Below are 20,798 nucleotides of genomic sequence, written 5' to 3'. Positions count from 1 at the left end.
TATGGCAGGCATCCTAAGTAACTTCTACTGGTCCTATAGATATATGGCAGACATCCTAGGTCACTACTACTGGTCCTATAGATATATGGCAGGCATCCTAGGTCACTACTACTGGACCTATAGATATATGGCAGGCATCCTAGGTCACTACTACTGGACCTATAGATATATGGCAGGTATCCTAGGTCACTACTACTGGTCCTATAGATATATGGCAGGCATCCTAGGTCACTACTACTGGTCCTATAGATATATGGCAGTCATCCTAGGTCACTACTACTGGTCCTATAGATATATGGCAGGCATCCTAGGTCACTACTACTGGTCCTACATATATATGGCAGGTATCCTAGGTCACTTCTACTGGTCCTATAGATATATGGCAGACATCCTAGGTCACTTCTACTGGTCCTATAGATATATGGCAGACATCCTAGGTCACTTCTACTGGTCCTATAGATATATGGCAGGCATCCTAGGTCACTACTACTGGTCCTATAGATATATGGCAGGCATCCTAGGTCACTACTACTGGACCTATAGATATATGGCAGGCATCCTAGATCACGTCTACTGGTCCTATAGATATATGGCAGGCATCCTAGGTCACTTCTACTGGTCCTATAGATATATGGCAGGCATCCTAGGTCACTACTACTGGTCCTATAGATATATGGTAGGCATCCTAGGTCACTACTACTGGTCCTATAGATATATGGCAGGCATCCTAGGTCACTACTACTGGTCCTATAGATATATGGCAGGCATCCTAGATCACGTCTACTGGTCCTATAGATATATGGCAGGCATCCTAGGTCACTTCTACTGGTCCTATAGATATATGGCAGGCATCCTAGATCACGTCTACTGGTCCTATAGATATATGGCAGGCATCCTAGATCACGTCTACTGGTCCTATAGATATATGGCAGGCATCCTAGGTCACTTCTACTGGTCCTATAGATATATGGCAGGCATCCTAGGTCACTTCTACTGGTCCTATAGATATATGGCAGGCATCCTAGGTCACTTCTACTGGTCCTATAGATATATGGCAGGCATCCTAGGTCACTACTACTGGTCCTATAGATATATGGCAGGCATCCTAGGTCACTACTACTGGTCCTATAGATATATGGCAGGCATCCTAGGTCACTTCTACTGGTCCTATAGATATATGGCAGGCATCCTAGGTCACTACTACTGGTCCTATAGATATATGGCGGACATCCTAGATCACTTCTACTGGTCCTATAGATATATGGCAGGCATCCTAGATCACTACTACTGGACCTATAGATATATGGCAGGCATCCTAGACCACTACTACTGGTCCTATAGATATATGGCAGGTATCCTAGGTCACTTCTACTGGTCCTATAGATATATGGCAGGCATCCTAGGTCACTTCTACTGGTCCTATAGATATATGGCAGGCATCCTAGATCACGTCTACTGGTCCTATAGATATATGGCAGGCATCCTAGGTCACTTCTACTGGACCTATAGATATATGGCAGACATCCTAGGTCACTTCTACTGGTCCTATAGATATATGGCAGGTATCCTAGGTCACTACTACTGGTCCTATAGATATATGGCAGGCATCCTAGGTCACTACTACTGGTACTATAGATATATGGCAGGCATCCTAGGTCACTACTACTGGTCCTATAGATGTATGGCAGGCATCCTAGGTGACTTCTACTGGTCCTATAGATATATGGCAGGTATCCTAGGTCACTACTACTGGTCCTATAGATATATGGCAGACATCCTAGGTCACTACTACTGGTCCTATAGATATATGGCAGGCATCCTAGGTCACTACTACTGGTACTATAGATATATGGCAGGCATCCTAGGTCACTTCTACTGGTCCTATAGATATATGGCAGGCATCCTAGGTGACTTCTACTGGTCCTATAGATATATGGCAGGTATCCTAGGTCACTACTACTGGTCCTATAGATATATGGCAGGCATCCAAGGTCACTACTACTGGTCCTATAGATATATGGCAGGCATCCAAGGTCACTTCTACGGCCATTCTTCTTCCCTTATCGTTGTTTTACACTGCAGCTTGGCTTGTTCTGATTGGCTACTGTCTATTAGAACGATCCCAGTCAGAAATCAAGGTGCAGAGAGTGGATTTACATCACAGCATGGACAGAGTTCTGCACAGTGAGTCCGCACCGTACAGCTGAATGGAGGAGGATCTCACGTGCGGCACTATACGGCAGTGGCTCGGTATCACATTACTTCCATAGCCGGAGGTAGACCACTTCATTCTCAGACTTGCCAGAGGACACTTAAGTACAGAATATACACACACCCTACAAAATTCCACCGCAGCAGGTTGCACCACATACCTACTCCTGATTCACACCGCTGTGTAGATAATACGGGCTGATATATATATATATATATATATATATATATATATACACACACACACATATACACTACAACTTTACCTCCCTCTGACTACGGCTACTGGGCACAATGTCAAGTACAAGAAACCTACAACCATAAAGGGGTACTCCGCCCCTAGACATCTTATCCCCTATCCAAAGGATAGGGGATAAGATGTCTGATCGTGGGGGGTCCCGCTGCTGGGGACCCCTGTGATCTCGGCTGCGGCACCCCAGACATCTGATGCACGAAGCGAACTTCGCCCCGTACCGGATGACTGGCGAAGCAAGGCGGAGGCTCGTGACATCACTGCCACACCCCCTCAATGCAAGTCTATAGGAGGGGGCGTGATGTCCGTCACGCCCCCTCCCATAGACTTGCATTGAGGGGGCGTGGCCATGACGTCCCGAGCCTCTGGTGCTGTACCCAACGCTCTAAACGAACGCAGAGTGCAGTAGAGAGATCCTTTGGATAGGGGATAGGATGTCTAGGGGAGAGTACCCCTTTAATCTCCAAGAAGGACTTTTGTTATGTCTAGTGCAGGGTGTCAGGGGGGCACCCTAAGTCACTGAAGAGAGTCCCTGTCCTGCGTTTTCAGTAACACAGTGGATCAGTTGTGCCTGTAGTGTTCCTTTAAGACCCCCGGGATGATGATGTAAGGCGCGCACCACACATTTGGGATGCAGGAGACCGATACAGCCCCATTAACACGTGCTCTAAAATAGTGCACAAACATACATGTCCTGGCTCTCACAGCCGCCAATACTATAAATACACTGAGAAAGCGAGAGCGCACCCTTATATTTAGACTGTAGAGACAAAAATATCAGAGTACAGATTATAATTAGAGAGAGGCCCGAGACAGGTCAGGTCTGCACCTTCTGGGCCGAGTAACTAAAGACAAGAAACATGAACCGATACTAGAGAGAGTCCGCCAGGGCCACGAACAAGCCTGCAGCCGCCATGTGTTATATATAAAGCAATATACTCATCAGGGTTATATAGTGGATATGGCCATACAGAACAATATAATAGTACTTCAATCTTCATACAAAGGAGGCAGTATTATAGTAGTTATATTCTTGTATATAGGAGCAGTATTATAGTAGTTATATTCTTGTATATAGTAGCAGTATTATAGTAGTTATATTCTTGTATATAGGAGCAGTATTATAGTAGTTATATTCTTGTATATAGGAAGCAGTATTATAGTAGTTATATTCTTGTATATAGGAGCAGTATTATAGTAGATATATTCTTGTATATAGGAGCAGTATTATAGTAGTTATATTCTTGTATATAGGAGCAGTATTATAGTAGATATATTCTTGTATATAGGAGCAGTATTATAGTAGTTATATTCTTGTATATAGGACCAGTATTATAGTAGTTATATTCTTGTATATAGGAGCAGTATTATAGTAGTTATATTCTTGTATATAGGGGGCAGTATTATAGTAGTTATATTCTTGTATATAGGAGCAGTATTATAGTAGTTCTATTCTTGTATATAGGAGGCAGTATTATAGTAGTTCTATTCTTGTATATAGGAGGCAGTATTATAGTAGTTATATTCTTGTATATAGGAGCAGTATTATAGTAGTTCTATTCTTGTATATAGGAGGCAGTATTATAGTAGTTATATTCTTGTATATAGGAGCAGTATTATAGTAGTTATATTCTTGTACATAGGAGCAGTATTATAGTAGTTATATTCTTGTATATAGGGGCAGTATTATAGTAGTTATATTCTTGTATATAGGAGCAGTATTATAGGAGTTATATTCTTGTATATAGGGGCAGTATTATAGTAGTTATATTCTTGTATATAGGAGCAGTATTATAGTAGTTATATTCTTGTATATAGGAGGCAGTATTATAGTAGTTATATTCTTGTATATAGGAGGCAGTATTATAGTAGTTATATTCTTGTATATAGGAGCAGTATTATAGTAGTTATATTCTTGTATATAGGAGCAGTATTATAGTAGTTATATTCTTGTATATAGGAGCAGTATTATAGGAGTTATATTCTTGTATATAGGAGCAGTATTATAGTAGTTATATTCTTGTACATAGGAGCAGTATTATAGTAGTTATATTCTTGTACATAGGAGGCAGTATTATAGTAGTTATATTCTTGTACATAGGAGGCAGTATTATAGTAGTTATATTCTTGTATATAGGAGCAGTATTATAGTAGTTATATTCTTGTATATAGGAGCAGTATTATAGTACTTATATTCTTGTATATAGGAGCAGTATTATAGTACTTATATTCTTGTATATAGGAGCAGTATTATAGTAGTTATATTCTTGTATATAGGAGCAGTATTATAGTAGTTATATTCTTGTATATAGGAGAAGTATTATAGTAGTTATATTCTTATATATAGGAGCAGTATTATAGTAGTTATATTCTTGTATATAGGAGCAGTATTATAGTAGTTATATCCTTGTATATAGGAGGCAGTATTATAGTAGTTATATTCTTGTATATAGGAGCAGTATTATAGTAGTTATATTCTTGTATATAGGAGCAGTATTATAGTAATTATATTCTTGTTTATAGGTGCAGTATTATAGTAGTTATATTCTTGTATATAGGAGCAGTATTATAGTAGTTATATTCTTGTATATAGGAGGCAGTTTTATAGTAGTTATATTCTTGTATATAGGAGGCAGTATTATAGTAGATATATTCTTGTATATAGGAGCAGTATTATAGTACTTATATTCTTGTATATAGAAGCAGTATTATAGTAGTTCTATTCTTGTATATAGGAGCAGTATTATAGTAGTTATATTCTTGTATATAGGAGCAGTATTATATTAGTTCTATTGTTGTATATAGGAGCAGTATTATAGTAGTTCTATTCTTGTATATAGGAGCAGTATTATAGTAGTTCTATTCTTGTATATAGGAGCAGTATTATAGTAGTTCTATTCTTGTATATAGGAGCAGTATAATAGTAGTTATATTGTTGTATATAGGATGCAGTATTATAGTAGTTATATTCTTGTATATAGGAGACAGTATTATAGTAGATATATTCTTGTATATAGGAGCAGTATTATAGTAGTTATATTCTTGTATATAGGAGCAGTATTATAGTAGTTATATTCTTGTATATAGGAGCAGTATTATAGGAGTTAGATTCTTGTGTATAGGAGCAGTATTATAGTAGTTATATTCTTGTATATAGGATGCAGTATTATAGTAGTTATATTCTTGTATATAGGAGCAGTATTATAGGAGTTAGATTCTTGTATATAGGAGCAGTTTTATAGTAGTTATATTCTTGTATATAGGAGCAGTATTATAGTAGTTATATTCTTGTATATAGGAGCAGTATTATAGTAGTTATATTCTTGTATATAGGAGCAGTATTATAGTAGTTATAGTCTTGTATATAGGAGCAGTATTATAGTAGTTATATTCTTGTATATAGGAGCAGTATTATAGTAGTTATATTCTTGTATATAGGAGACAGTATTATAGTAGATATATTCTTGTATATAGGAGCAGTATTATAGTAGTTATATTCTTGTATATAGGAGCAGTATTATAGTAATTATATTCTTGTATATAGGATGCAGTATTATAGTAGTTATATTCTTGTATATAGGAGACAGTATTATAGCAGATATATTCTTGTATATAGGAGCAGTATTATAGTAGTTATATTCTTGTATATAGGAGCAGTATTATAGTAGTTATATTCTTGTATATAGGAGCAGTATTATAGTAGTTATATTCTTGTATATAGGAGGCAGTATTATAGCAGTTATATTCTTTTACATAGAGGCAGTATTATAGCAGTTATATTCTTGTATATAGGAGCAGTATTATAGTAGTTATATTCTGTATATAGGAGCAGTATTATAGTAGTTATATTCTTGTACATAGGGGGCAGTATTATAGTAGTTATATTCTTGTATATAGGAACAGTATTATAGTAATTATATTCTTGTACATAGGGGGCAGTATTATAGCAGTTATATTCTTGTATATAGGGGGCAGTATTATTATAGTTGATATATACTTGTACATAGGGGGCAGAATTATAGCAGTAATATACTTGCACATAGGAAGTTGCATGCAGTATAACGTTCACAGTCCATGGATGAGGCGATAATGACGTTTTGGAGCCAGTGCCTGTCCAGGTGTTATAAAGACATTTCACTCAGACAATGAATAAGTTGCTTTAGGAAGTTGAACTACATTTGTGAGACATATTCCGGTTCACGTCGGTGACAGAAAATAAGGGCTGTAAATGGACAATCGCAGCAGCTGCTCTGTGCCCCCCCCCCCCCCTTATTACCTTAATCATTGCTTTTCCAGCACTATGAAAACTGAACACAGAGGAATCCTCGGCCGAGAACAGTTCTGGCAAAATGGTGAAAAAATGAAACTAAAAAACTGGTGAAAATTTTTTGTCAAACACGAGGGGCGGCAGAGCGAACCACTCCCTGTCATAGCGCAGCTCTGGGTTACCGGTCAGCACTGTCCATCTGATAGGGACCACATCTGATAATTTGAGTCTTTTTCTTTGTTTCAGATGATTTACTGAAAAGTAAAGATCACTTGGGGATGTTGGTTTTAGACGCCAATTTTGTCAGGATCAGGGACCCATCTAATGTGTATGGGGGGGTCACAACGACAAACATCAGTGGGAATAAGGATCGGCCATTCTAGTCTCTTTGTTCTGGAGGAGGAGGATAAGTCACCGTCAGAGGTGCGTCTTTTATTTAAAAAAAAAATAAAATCCCGAAATTGCAGTAAAACGGTACTAGATATTACTGTGATTGTACAAATTGAAATAAAAATGCATAATTTTAACAAAAATTTTTAAAAATCTAAACATTATAAAAAAAGCTGTAAAAAAGGCTGCCAAAAAAAATAAAAAAAAATTGATAAAAATGGAACATGTGAACACGGCACATTTCTGTAAAAAAAAAAAAAGGGGGTACTCCGCTGCTCAGCGTTTGGAACAAAATGTTCCGAATGCTTAGAGCCGACAGCTCGTGATGTCATAGCCCCGCCCCCTAATGACATGGGGGGTGGGGCTATGATGTCACGAGCTCCCAGTGCCAGCAATAAGCATTCGGAACATTTTGTTCCAAATGTGGAGCAGCGGGAGTACCCCTTTAAAGGTCATATTAACATTGTGGAATTTTCTTGCTGAATTCCGCATTTCGCAAAATTAAAAAAAAAAAACTGTCTTGAATCTTGCGAAATTACGCAGCGGAATCCCCTTGAAGTCCGTGAGGCTTTGAACATCAGCGGAATTCTGTATTTTGAGAACACAGAATTCCGCAACCTTTGCTGAACGTAATTTACGGGGAATTGTGGATATTTTGCCATGCAAACATGGCCTAAATAAGAAAATGCATCCAAAAATTTTAACTGACCCCACACCCACTCATGAGTCTAAGCTGCTGCAGTCTAGGCCAGGAAATGAAATGACCAGGTGCAGTGATGAGACTCCACACCCTCTATAAAAGCCAGGGTATTTATAGGAAACATACACAGCTTGAGAAAACCCATTTATGCTCTCCGAAATAGCTTTTTAGGATGGTTAAAATCCACTTATGAGTCTAATCGGTTTAAATGGGCGATCTCCAGCCCCCAGCAGCCTAATTGTAAAACCAGGTGCAGTGATCTGACTCCACACACTCTCACTGCAAAGGCAGAGGATTAATGGGAAATGAAGACAGCATTGGGAAATCATTTCAGTGATGGCGGTGCAATTCTTATTGCTGCAATCTCCATGCCTGCCACATCAGTTAAAACAGGTATGCACAAGGTATACACAAGAACCTCTACATTATTCTCCAATAGGCTATGCTATACAAAATAAGCAAAAATAAAAGTACTCCTTTAATATTTCCTGCAGAGGCACTGTGGGGTAATTGATCTCTAGGGGGGACAGCCTGTTATCGCCAAAGGCCCGTTTTAACAAAATAGGATCACAGAGTACCCCTTTAACCCTTTAAGGACGCAGGACGTAAATGTACGTCCTGGTGCAGTGGTACTTAACGCACCAGGACGTACATTTATGTCCTGTACATAACCGCGGGCATCGGAGCGATGCCCGGGTCATGCGCGGCTGATCCCGGCTGCTGATCGCACCCAGGGACCCCGCCGGAAATGGCCGACGCCCGCGATCTCGCGGGCGTCCGCCATTAACCACTCAGATGCCGGGATCAATACAGATCCCGGCATCTGCAGCAGTGCGCGATTTCAATGAATGATCTGAGCGCTGCTGCGGGGATCCGATCATTCAGATCGCCGCACGGAGGTCCCCTCACCTTCCTCCTTCCGGCTCCCGGCGTCTCCTGCTCTGGTCTGAGATCGAAAAGACCAGAGCAGAAGATGACCGATAATACTGATCTGTTCTATGTCCTATACATAGAACAGATCAGTATTAGCAATCATGGTATTGCTATGAATAGTCCCCTATGGGGACTATTCAAGTGTAGAAATTTTTTTTTTTTTTAAATGTAAAATTAAAAGTAAAAAAAAAAAATATATAAAAAAAATCCCCTCCCCCCCCAATAAAAAAGTAAAACGTCCGTTTTTTTCCTATTTTACCCCCAAAAAGCGTAAAAAATAAATTTAATAGACATATTTGGTATCGCCGCATGCGTAAATGTCCGAACTATTAAAATAAAACGTTAATGATCCCGTACGGTGAACGGCGTGAACGTAAAATAAAAAAAAAAAGTCCAAAATTGCTACTTTTTTTATACATTTTATAAAAAAAAAAATCAAAAAATTTATTAAAAGTTTTTTATATGCAAATGTGGTTTCAAAAAAAAGTACAGATCATGACGCAAAAAAATGAGCCCTCATACCGCCGCTTATACGGAAAAATGAAAAAGTTATAGGTCATCAAAATAAAGGGATTATAAACGTACTAATTTGGTTAAAAAGTTTGTGATTTTTTTTTTTAAGCACAATAATAATAGAAAAGTATATAATAATGGGTATCATTTTAATCGTATTGACCCTCAGAATAAAGAACACGCGTAATTTTTACCGTAAATTGTACGGCGTGAAAACAAAACCTTCCAAAATTTGCAAAATTGCGTTTTTCTTTTTAATTTCCCCACAAAAATAGTGTTTTTTGGTTGCGCCATACGTTTTATGATATAATGAGTGATGTCATTACAAAGGACAACTGGTCGCGCAAAAAACAAGCCCTCATACTAGTCTGTGGATGAAAATATAAAAGAGTTATGATTTTTAGAAGACGAGGAGGAAAAAACGAAAACGTAAAAATTTAATTGTCTGAGTCCTTAAGGCCAAAATGGGCTGAGTCCTTAAGGGGTTAATACAGAAATCAGCCCTTCCAACAAAATGAATTACGCAACCAGCTTTACCAAACAGTGTCCACTGTGACAATATAAAAGACCTATCCCTACATATAAGGCTATATGTACTATGTATATGCAGCCCCATTGACCATTGGCATATGCCATGCTAGTTATGGTAGTTTTTTTTCCCAACCAGGGTGCCTCCAGCTGTTGCAAAACTAAACTCCCAGCATGCCCGGACAGCCGTAGGCTGTCCGGGCATGCTGGGAGTTGTAGTTTTGCAACAGCTGGAGGCACCCTGATTGGGATACTACTAGCTCTCCTCTGGAAACCAATGGAGACATCTGAATAGGGAGGAGGAGGGGGGTGAGGGGGGTCAGTCTACAAAAAATGCACAGCAGGTCCACATTCCTTGAAAGATTTCCCCTGGCCCTTGTACTCCGCTCCGTCAGTAAGATCCTTTGTTCCGGCGACGTGAATGGCACCAGGTGTTCTCCCGGCTCTTTGTGTAGGCTCAATACGGGGAAAAATGACTCAGAATATTAAAGGGGTATTCCAGGAAAAAACTTTTTTTTTTATATATATCAACTGGCTCCAGAAAGTTAAAACAGATTTGTAAATTACTTCTATTAAAAAATCTTAATTCTTTCAGTACTTATGAGCTTCTGAAGTTAAGGTTGTTCTTTTCTGTCTAAGTGCTCTCTGATGACACGTGTCTCGGGAACCGCCCAGTTTAGAAGCAAATCCCCATAGCAAACCTTAGAGATGAGCGAACTTACAGTAAATTCGATTCGTCACGAACTTCTCGGCTCGGCAGTTGATGACTTTTCCTGCATAAATTAGTTCAGCCTTCAGGTGCTCTGGTGGGCTGGAAAAGGTGGATACAGTCCTAGGAAAGAGTCTCCTAGGACTGTATCCACCTTTTCCAGCCCACAGGAGCACCGGAAAGCTGAACTAATTTACGCAGAAAAAGTCATCAACTGCCGAGCCGAGAAGTTCGTGACGAATCGAATTTACTGTAAGTTCGCTCATCTCTAGCAAACCTCTTCTAAACTGGGCGGTTCCCGAGACACGTGTCATCAGAGAGCACTTAGACAGAAAAGAACAACCCTAACTTCAGAAGCTCATAAGTACTGAAAGGATTAAGATTTTTTTAATAGAAGTAATTTACAAATCTGTTTAACTTTCTGGAGCCAGTTGAGAGATATTTTATATATATATATATATATATATATATATATATATATATATTAAAAAAAAAGTTTTTCCCTGGATAACCCCTTTAATTACAGGAACCGCCGCGCCGGCCCTGCTGACTAAGATTGATCCGTTCCCTTTACTGCGCGATTTAGGTCATGCCCATCCTGAGCTCCCTGGTTCATGAACAGAATATAAAGAATAGGAACAAAATATAACGCAAACTTTAATTGGACACTTAGGCCAAGTTCAGACAGCGATATTTCCATGCGGAATTCTGCGTTAGAATTATGCCGGAAATTCTGCCGATATTGAAAGTCTATGACGCTTAATGGGATTCCGCTGTCCTGGTCACACAGCGGAATTTCCACCAAAGAAGTTCCTCAAAATAAAAAAAAAATTATTTTAATTTTGCAGAATTGCAGCCAGATTCCCACTGAACTCAATGGGTGTGAATTTTGGCAGAATTCTGTGTTTAGAGAACACAAATTCCGCTGAAATTCCGAAATTCTGTTTAGCAACCTTTGGTGCAACAGAATTTTGCGGATATTCTACTGCAGAAACATGGTCTTATTGGGTGTCGCCATCTCAAATATTTATGGCACATCCAGAGGTTCCTACTAGAGATGAGCGAACTTACAGTAAATTCGATTCGTCACGAACTTCTCGGCTCGGCAGTTGATGGCTTTTCCTGCATAAATTAGTTCAGCTTTCCGGTGCTCCGGTGGGCTGGAAAAGGTGGATACAGTCCTAGGAGACTCTTTCCTAGGACTGTATCCACTTTTTCCAGCCCACCGGAGCACCGGAAAGCTGAACCAATTTATGCGGGATAAGTCATCAACTGCCGAGCCGAGAAGTTCGTGACGAATTGAATATACTGTAAGTTCGCTCATCTCTAGTTCCTACAACCAAACCATATCAGAGTATATGAGCTTGTTTTATGTTCCCTGATGAATACCACCATGGATTCGGGGGGGAAATGCGTTGTGATATTATGCCATGTTATCTTCTTTCCTTTGTGTGTGGTTTATGTCCCTGTTGAATGTCCCCTGATGAACACCAAGATCGATCAGGAGGAAACATGTCGGGCTCTTATACCATGATAGCTGCCTTGCTATATGTGGGTTATGTGAAACTGTTTTACGTGCCCTGATGAACTCCACTAACGATTGGTAAAGAAACGTGCTGTGATATTATGCCGTGTTATCTTTTTCCATTTTAGCCTCCTTGCTTTATTTGTGGTATATGAAACTGTTTAAACCGTTTTATGTGCCCTGATGAACACCAATTTTTTTGTACAATTAGTGAGTCTAATCTATGCTTTTTTGCCATAATTTAGCCAATTTGAGGACTTTTTAGGTCTTATCTAATTTTAGATGTCTCTAACGTTATGTTTTAGTACGGAGTTTGCAGTGCCGTAATAGATAGCCAGAGGATGTACCGTAAGTGTCCGACAGTTGTGAGTTGTGCCTCTGGGACCAGTTACGTTAAAGTTTGCTCCTTTTGTAGGTGTTACAGGGTACCGTATTTATCAGCGTATAACATACATTTTTTTTAAATAAAATTTTAAGTTTAAAGGGGTACTCAGCTGGAAAACATTTATTTTATTTTTGTTTTAAATCAACTGGCTCCAGAGAGTTAAAAACAGATTTGTAAATTACTTCCATTTAAAAATCTAAATCCTTCCAGTACTTAGCTGCTCTATGCTACACAGGAAGTTCTTTTCTTTTAAACTTTCTTTTCTGTCTGACCATAGTGCTCTCTGCTGACACCTCTGTTCAGGTCAGGAACTGTCGAGAATAGGATAGGATTGCTATGGGGATTTTCTCCTACTCTGGACAGTTCCTGACAAGGACAGAGGTGTCAGCAGAGAGCACTGTGGTCAGACAGAAAGGAAATTTAAAACGAAAAGAACTTCCTCTGTAGTATACAGCAGCTGATAAGTACTGGAAGGATTAAGATTTTAAATAGCAGTACAAAACTTTAACTTTCTGTAACCAGTTTATTTACTCTTTCTGGCCCCCACAGAAGCCGCTGTGGTTTAATGATTTAAAGCGGGCACTTTAAATCATGTATCTGCCGCGGCTTCTGCGGGGTCAGAGTCCCGCCTCAGGTCAATTCCCATGTCCCTCCCCTTTCCTGGCTTTCATATTTAGGCTCTGCCGGGGTCCTGCGCTGAGTGACGTCCTCAACGTGACGTCACTTGTCAGTGCGCAGTGCACAGCGATAGTGCGGGACCCCGCCGGAGCCTGCAGGACTGCTCCACCAGGACAGGTAAATATGATATTCGGGGATGGGGAGGGACATGGGAATCAGGCGGCGGCAGCTTCTGCGGGGCCAGAAAGTTAATTGGGGTACAGCACACATTTACACGCACCCTCATTTTAACAAGCGTATTTGGGTAAAAAAATATTTAGCAGAGATTTTTTAGGGCAGATACCGATACGACAATCTGTGACCTTTCAGGCCGATAACTTATACAGATATTCCGGTATAAGTTATCGCCCCCCCCCCCCCCCCCCACAGAAGCCGCTGCAGATCAATGATTTAAAGCGGGCGCTTTAAATCAATGAACTGCAGCTGCTTTTGCGGGGCCAGAGACCGCCGCCGCCCGCTTCTCTCCCCCTGCCTGTCCTCCCTAGTACAACCACCACCGCTGCCCCATTGCCTCCCCCATCCCCGGTTTTATAATTACCTGTTCCCGAGGTCCGCGCTACTTCTGGCTCCCGCGGCGTCATGAGCCGTCACTGTGCGTTGAGGACGTCGCTTGTCATTGCGCTGCGCAGTGCACAGGACGTCGCGGGAGCCAGAAGTAGCGCGGACCACGGGCCCAGGTAATTCTAAAACCAGGGATGGGGGAGGCAATAGGGCGGCGGCAGTCTCTGGCCGGCGGGTCATTATCGGCATGGTAATTGCCGATACCGATAATGTCCAAAATCGTGAATATCGGCTGATAATATCAGCCAAACCGATAATCGGTCGATCCCTAGTCTTAAGTAAGGGCACGGCTGTATTGGGCTTTGGACCATGAATCCATAGATACCACTCAGTCACTCCAGCCCAGGGAAAAAGTTAAAAAAGATACGTAGAGCAGGCTTTCAAGCCCAGTGGGTGTTCCCCTTGGCCAGTAGAGCCCAGCACTGTTCTGCCTCATCACCAGTAAGTCACTCTCCTCACGTCATCTCCACTACCCCCCACCCGATTGATAGGGGAATGACCGACAGGTGAAGTGACCTAACTGTGCTGGGCTCTAGAGGCCGAGGATGACAACCCTAGTGGTCTGCAAATCTAATTTGCATCTCTTGGAGGTGTCAATTAACTAATAAGAGGAATGTATGGATTTAGGGTCAAAAGCCATATACAACTGTTTCCTTACTTTATACCCTAAAAATTAGGGATCGACCGATATCTGTTTTTTAGGGCAGATACCGATAATCGGTGGAGGTTAGGGCCGATAGCCGATAACTTATACCGATATTCCGGTATAAGTTATCGGCTATTTATCCCCCCGCGACACCGCTGCAGATCATTGATTTAAAGCGGGCGCTTTAAATCAATGCACTGCAGTGGCTTTTGCGGTGCCATAGGCCACCGCCGCCGCCAACCGCTTCTCTCCCCCTGCCTGTCCGGGGGTCCTGAGACCTATCACCGCCACCGCTCCCCCAGCACCGCGCCTAGGGGTGCCTCCAGCTGTTACAATACTACTCCCAGCATGCCCGGACAGCCGTTGGCTGTCCGGGCATGCTGGGAGTTGTAGTTTTGCAACAGCTGGAGGGCCTCAACAGCTGGAGGGCCTACTGTAGGTATAGTATATTATACAGACCCCTGTCCATCCCAGAACCCTGACTCACCTTCCCAGTTGCTGCAGGGACCGTCCGGGAAGGGTGGTCCGGGCCATCCATCCTTGACGCCCGTGCGCAGCGACGCACCTGACGTCACGGCGTCTATGTAGCGTACTAGGCTGGAGCCTGCCTGGAGTGGAGAAGATGACCCCCGGAGAAGAAGGACAGCCCGGACCGGTTCACCCTCCACCCGGAATAGCGCCGGACACTACAGGAAGGATGGATGGCCCGGACCACCTCCATTACGGGTAAGTTTAATTTTGTTTTATTGACTCGGCGGGTGGGGGAGGGGCCCGACCGGTATAGCGGTATGGGCAAAGATCCATACCGTGGGAGAAAAAAAAAACAAAACAGGTATCCGATTCATACCGGTATACCGCCCAGCACTACGGTGGGGGGTGCGACGCGGTGCGGTGGGTCGGTGTGGGCGGTCGCGGTGTGGGCGGTGCATTATCGGCAAGGTAATTGCCGATACCGATAATGCCCAAAATCGATAATATCGGCCATACCGATAATCGGTCCATCCCCACTAAAAATCCTGATTTTTGCTTCTCTTTTGTGGCTATGTTAAGCAACACCCATAAAGAATCTGAATAGTTCACAGATCCCAGCAGCACAGGCTCTCCGGGAAATTAGTGCCATAATGTGAGTAGTGCCACTTGTTATCCTTCCCCATAGAGCAAACTGTACAGTCTATCAATACACACAGGACGGAGGCTTCTTATTTATTCAAATCACACAGAGGATGTGGTTGAGACTTAAGCTCGGTCATGACGGGGATTTCTTCTTTTTAGGACTTCTCGTAACAATTCCTAATGAGTCACTTTAGAGCCTTTGAAGAGTTTTCTGTACAATGGACCAATACAGAATATGCTGCACTAAAAGGGACAAGTCGTCCTCTTGCATCATGTTGGAAAGCTAGCTGACCACGCATAAAATTGTCTACATTTCCCATAATGCCCTTGACTTTGCAGAGACACTTGCTGTGTATTTTAAGTGCAGCAAGTGATAGATCAGAGGCATAGAATGTCTATCCCTACTCACTATAGAGTCTCAGTGTCCCTATGAGATGCAGCTTCAGCCTGTCCATATAGGATTCTTCCTGTTAGTTCTTACAAGACGAAGAAGGGACAACAGTGTGAAGTTGCATCTCATAAACATACACAGACTCTATAGAGTGTACTCGGAACAGAAGTTATTTGCCACTGATCTATCACTTGCGGCACTTAAAGGGTACCTCTCATCAAATAAACTTTTGATATATTTTAGATTAATGAATGTTGAATAACTTTCCAATAGCATGTTAATGAAAAATATGCTTCTTTCTATTGCATTTTTCCCTATCAGTCCTGTCAGCAAGCATTTCTGACTCATGCTGGAGTCCTAAACACTCAGAGCTGCCAGCCTGCTTTGTTCACAGCCAAACAGGCTGTGAACAAAGCAGGCTGGCAGCTGTGAGTGTTCTCCTTTGTGAACAAAGCAGACTGGCAGCTCGTAGTGTTTAGGACTCCAGCATGAGTCTGAAATGCTTGCTGCCAGGACTGGTAGGGAGACCCCTAGTGGTCATTTCTTCAAAGTGGAAAATTAAATAGAAAGAAGCATATTTTTTTAATAACATGCAATTGTAAAGTTATTCTGCATACATTAATCTATAATATATCAAAAGTTTTATTGATGAGAGGTACCCTTTAAAACACTTAGCAAGTGCCACTGCAAAGTCAAAGGCATCATGGGAAATGTAGACTGTATCGCCAGTAGAGCATGTAATTTACTGGTTGCCACAAAGGGAACCACATTTCATAGCTAAAAGGTTCTAGATGCAACTGAGCTGGAATGAAATGAACACTGCTAGAAGACTCTGCACACATTTGATGGTAGTGTGAAGCTGCATCTTATAGGAATCACTAGAGACTATGCACAAAGCAGCTAGAAAAAGACCGTGAGAGTCAGGGGAGGTTTATAACTCTGAAGCTATTCATTGTATAGACTAGCCCCCTATATCACTGCACCCCTGCACCACATGCCATAGCTAAAGGTTCTGAAATCAACTGAGCTAGAATAAAACAAATAATGCTAGAATACTGGTGGTTAGCATCGTCTCTCCAGGACAGTATTAAGAAAGTTTACTGATGACCTCCCACTATGTAGTAAAATACAGGTAGGGATTTTTCCATATTATATATGTTATATATTAAAGGACAACTGCAGCGGTCTGACACTTATCCCCTATCCACAGGATAGAGGATAAGTGTTTGATTGTGGGGGGTCCGTCCGCTGGGACCCCCAGTGATCTCCTGTACGGTGCGCCGCCATTAGCGCTCATGGTGAGCGCTATGGCTCCTAGCGTCAACCTAGAGGCCGAGGGTGATGCCCCGTCTCCTCCCCGTCCCCCATACAGTTCTATGGGGGAGGCACGAACGCTGCCTCCCCGCCTCTCCCATAGAGATGTATGGAGGAGGCGTGCCGGCTACAACATCATGCTGCGGCCGACACGCCCCCTGCACGGGACAGCTGCGGCCCCGTACAGGAGATCACAGGGGGTCCCAGCGGTTGGACCCCCCACGATCAAACACTTATCCCCTATCCTGTGGATAGGGGATAAGTGTTAATCACACTGCAGATGTCCTTTAAGGGCAGTAAGGATTCCCTGAGAAAGTATCGGGCGCTAGATCTCTACTAGTAATAGGTTGAGCGTGTGACATCAGACTGTTGACAAACACTGCACAATACTGCAGAATATTTTAACGCTATATACAGGGAAAAAAAATATTTTAGCAGAAAACTGAGAAAGGAGGACGGTCATGGCGGTAACCCTTTTTGTCACCCATTAGGACAGAACTTTAAGGACTTTTTATTGCTGATTTTATTTTAGCCAGAAGTGCCCTTTACCTTTTGTCTCTGAATAAGCGGCAAGCATGTGCTTTGTCATCCGTACAGCACCCGCTTGGCTCCCTTTATCCTGGCATTTATGTACGTGTCCACATTGGAGAGGCGCCAGTTTGTTTGGCAGAGGAGAGAAAGTAAAAAACCACTGCAGCCTAGAGAGCAACGTGCTGAGCGCCACAGGATTGCATAAGCTACACGAGAGATAAAACACAGGGTGTGCAGACCGCCTCGGCTGACAAAGCAAGATCTTCCGCTCGCTGAAGTCGTGCACTGGGGTTTCAGCTCAAATCATTTCCACTTTTGTTACTAAGCAACCTCGACGGCTTTTAGGGAATAAGCTGCTGCAAAAAATGCTGTCAAATCTCTGACTGAGCGGGGGAAAGTCATGGATCTTATCTATTTTCACACAAGTAACCTAGGTGGCGCCGTAAGGTGAATAAGCTAACAACAAGAGCATGTTTGGCAGCAAAAAGGGGGTTGTAAGAGACTAAAAAAATAAAGATGGCTGCTCAGTATCTGCAACCCTTTTGTCTAGGGTTGTATTTGGTATTCAATTTATTGGGGCTGAGCTGCAATTCCAGATATGGCCACAAGGTGTTGTTCCTGGAAGAAAGCAGGCATGATTTTCTAGTATCATACACTCCCTTTATGGGGGTTGTCCACTCAACAGAGCCATTAAGAGCTTTCCTACATCCCTTTGTTTTGGCTCCTCAGAGGCAGAACTTGTTTAATGGGCAGGACTGAAAAATTTATATAGCTAAGGTATCATATTGATGGCCTTAAAGGTTCTGAATGCTTAAAGCCAGCGCACGGGGACTTGTGACATCACGGCCCGCCGCTTGTGACGTCACGCCCCACCCCCTCAATCAAAGTCTTTGGGAGGGGGCGTGACATCACAAAGGGCAGGGCCATGACATCCCGAGTCCCCAGCGCTGGTACAAGCATCCGGAACATTTTGTTCCGAACGCTGAGCAGCGGAGTACCCCTTTAATTCTATTGGTACTATTTGTATGACAGACCTATAAAAAGGAAGGCCGTCAATATTATACCCTAATAGAGCTATATTATGGGTTACAGTCACACCCACTAAACAGCCCCACCCCTATGGAGCAAAAAAAAAAAAAAAACTTCAGTGCTCTGTTTAGTTACATAACTTCCGTCTGCAAAAAGAAATGTTTCTGAACAGTAAATGAGGGTCACATGATCATTTTCAGTGATGCTGACTGGATAAGTCATGCGAGTCCACAGAACCAGATGCCGCCCCGTATGACCGTTCCGGGGCCTGTTAAGCTCTTGCAATCACACAATACTTTAAGGGTATCATATTCATGCCATAAAGAAGTGGTTTCCAAACTGTGGCCCTCCACATGTTGCAGCCGTGGGCTTGCTGGGAGTTGTAGTTTTGCAACATCTGAAGGGCCACAGTTTGGAGACCAGGGCCAAAAAGCATGTGTTTTAGCTAACATTCAAACGATAAGCCAGATACCACTTACCACTATGGGCACTCCGATGTCCGGCCACAAAAGGTCTTCGGATGGCAACTTGGGCGAGTTCCACACTACCACAACTTTGTTTAAGTATGGGAGTCCGTTTAACCTCTCCAAAGAGTTCATCAATACTTCCTCACGTTCATAGGTCAACATAACCACAGTGAACTGCTCCCTGGGCACGTTCCCGCCAAGGGCAGCCTGAAACTCTTTCCCCGAGCCACCAGCCCCACCCCCAATTGGTCGAAACCCTGTTCCAGATCCCAAGAACTTTGCTTCAGATGGCAACACAGGATCAAAAGGTGTATGGGGAAATAGGTGAAAAGGACCCGGTGCGGAGTTCCAGTTCCGGTAAATGTCTGTTGCAGTCAGGGTGAAGTTCCGCAGGTATTTAGGGGATGCATAAGGTGGTTCTGTCTCTACTGGACCTAGATCCAAGTCTCCGTTATCGGCCATGTTGGGATCCGTACCTGCAGCTTTACCAGAACGATGAGGGATCTCCACAGCCGGTTCCTCTCGAATTGGAGCAGCTGGAATTTGGATACGAGTTCTTATGGTTGCCAAGATGGTATTAAAAACTGTATCCGATGTGGAAAAGTAGGTTTCCCATAAGAAACGCCCTTGTCTCCTCATGGCAAGGAGGTCATTGTCAGAGATGCTCCTTAAAAGGAAATGCACTTCCGTAATGCGGGGTTTCGGTATGATCAACACTGCCTCGTTCCATCGGATCATGTCATGGTAGGGTAGCTGGATTTGCTCTCCAAGAATGACAGGGATGGCTCCTGCCTCCAGAGCCTCAAAAAGCCGCATGGCACTGCCAGCAGATATGATCAGCTGGGAATCTCCAGGAGTTATAATCAGTGCAAAGGTGGATTGCTTAAGTAGCTCTATCCTGTCTTCCCTTCCCCCACATAGAGCCCACTCAGTGGGCAGACTTGCCTTAGGCTGGTTTTTACAGGTAAACTCAACCATAACAAAATCCAACTTACTGTCCTGGACAGCTTTAAGAGTGGTGATTATACGGTCGTCATAGTCCGCTGGGGCGTTGCCTTCAATTTCTTCTTCGAACGACCGAGCTTCCTGCAAACTTGAACGCAAGGACTCGATTTTTTCTCCTTGGAAACTGAACAGGTACTTCCTTTTGACGGGCACCTGTGCTGGGATTTCTAGGAAGTTTGGTTCCGACATTGCATGGACCAATGGCGATACCACTATGTCAAAGCCGGGTCGATACTGGTAATCGTAAAACGTGGACTGAGCAATCATGGAACGGCCAGTGCTCACGTTATATAGATAATTCTGAGTCTCCGATTTTCGGGACAAATTGATTATTAGATGGTTGTGCCCATCAGTCCTCCAATATGGCAAAGAGTGCAACTGCTGCTCCAGTTCAGTAGGTTTTGGCATCAATGGTTCCTGCATTTCCCCCAATAAAACTACATATATACAAGCAATATTTGCATTTTCAGTCACATACACGTTAGTTCTGACACTTGCCTCCAAGGCCTGTTTGATTAAAGGGTCTATCAAATTGCCAAACGGGTACTGATCACTGTTATACACAAAGACGGGAAACCCAGAAGTCAAGGGACACCTTGAGTAGTCAAAACAATTATGTAGCCGGCAGTTCCTTTTAGACTTTGGCAAT

The 20,798-nt window shown here is 42.5% G+C and overlaps 1 protein-coding gene across 1 annotated transcript in view; it reads right to left on the bottom strand.

The window, feature by feature from the left end:
• The window catches only part of EXTL3 (exostosin like glycosyltransferase 3), a 99,964-nt gene that overhangs the window by 49,370 nt on the left and 29,796 nt on the right, over positions 1 to 20,798 (bottom strand). Inside the window, exon 2 of the mRNA XM_056563819.1 lies at positions 19,157 to 20,798. This exon is cut by the window's right edge and continues 915 nt beyond it. Coding sequence (XP_056419794.1) covers positions 19,157 to 20,798 — 1,642 coding nt within the window. The remainder of the gene's footprint in view (positions 1 to 19,156) is intronic.

This window comes from Hyla sarda, chromosome 3 (genome assembly GCF_029499605.1).
Source record: "Hyla sarda isolate aHylSar1 chromosome 3, aHylSar1.hap1, whole genome shotgun sequence".
Taxonomy (NCBI): domain Eukaryota; kingdom Metazoa; phylum Chordata; class Amphibia; order Anura; family Hylidae; genus Hyla; species Hyla sarda.
The sequence above is the reverse complement of the archived record's forward strand: the minus strand, read 5'-3'. Positions and strand labels throughout refer to the sequence as shown.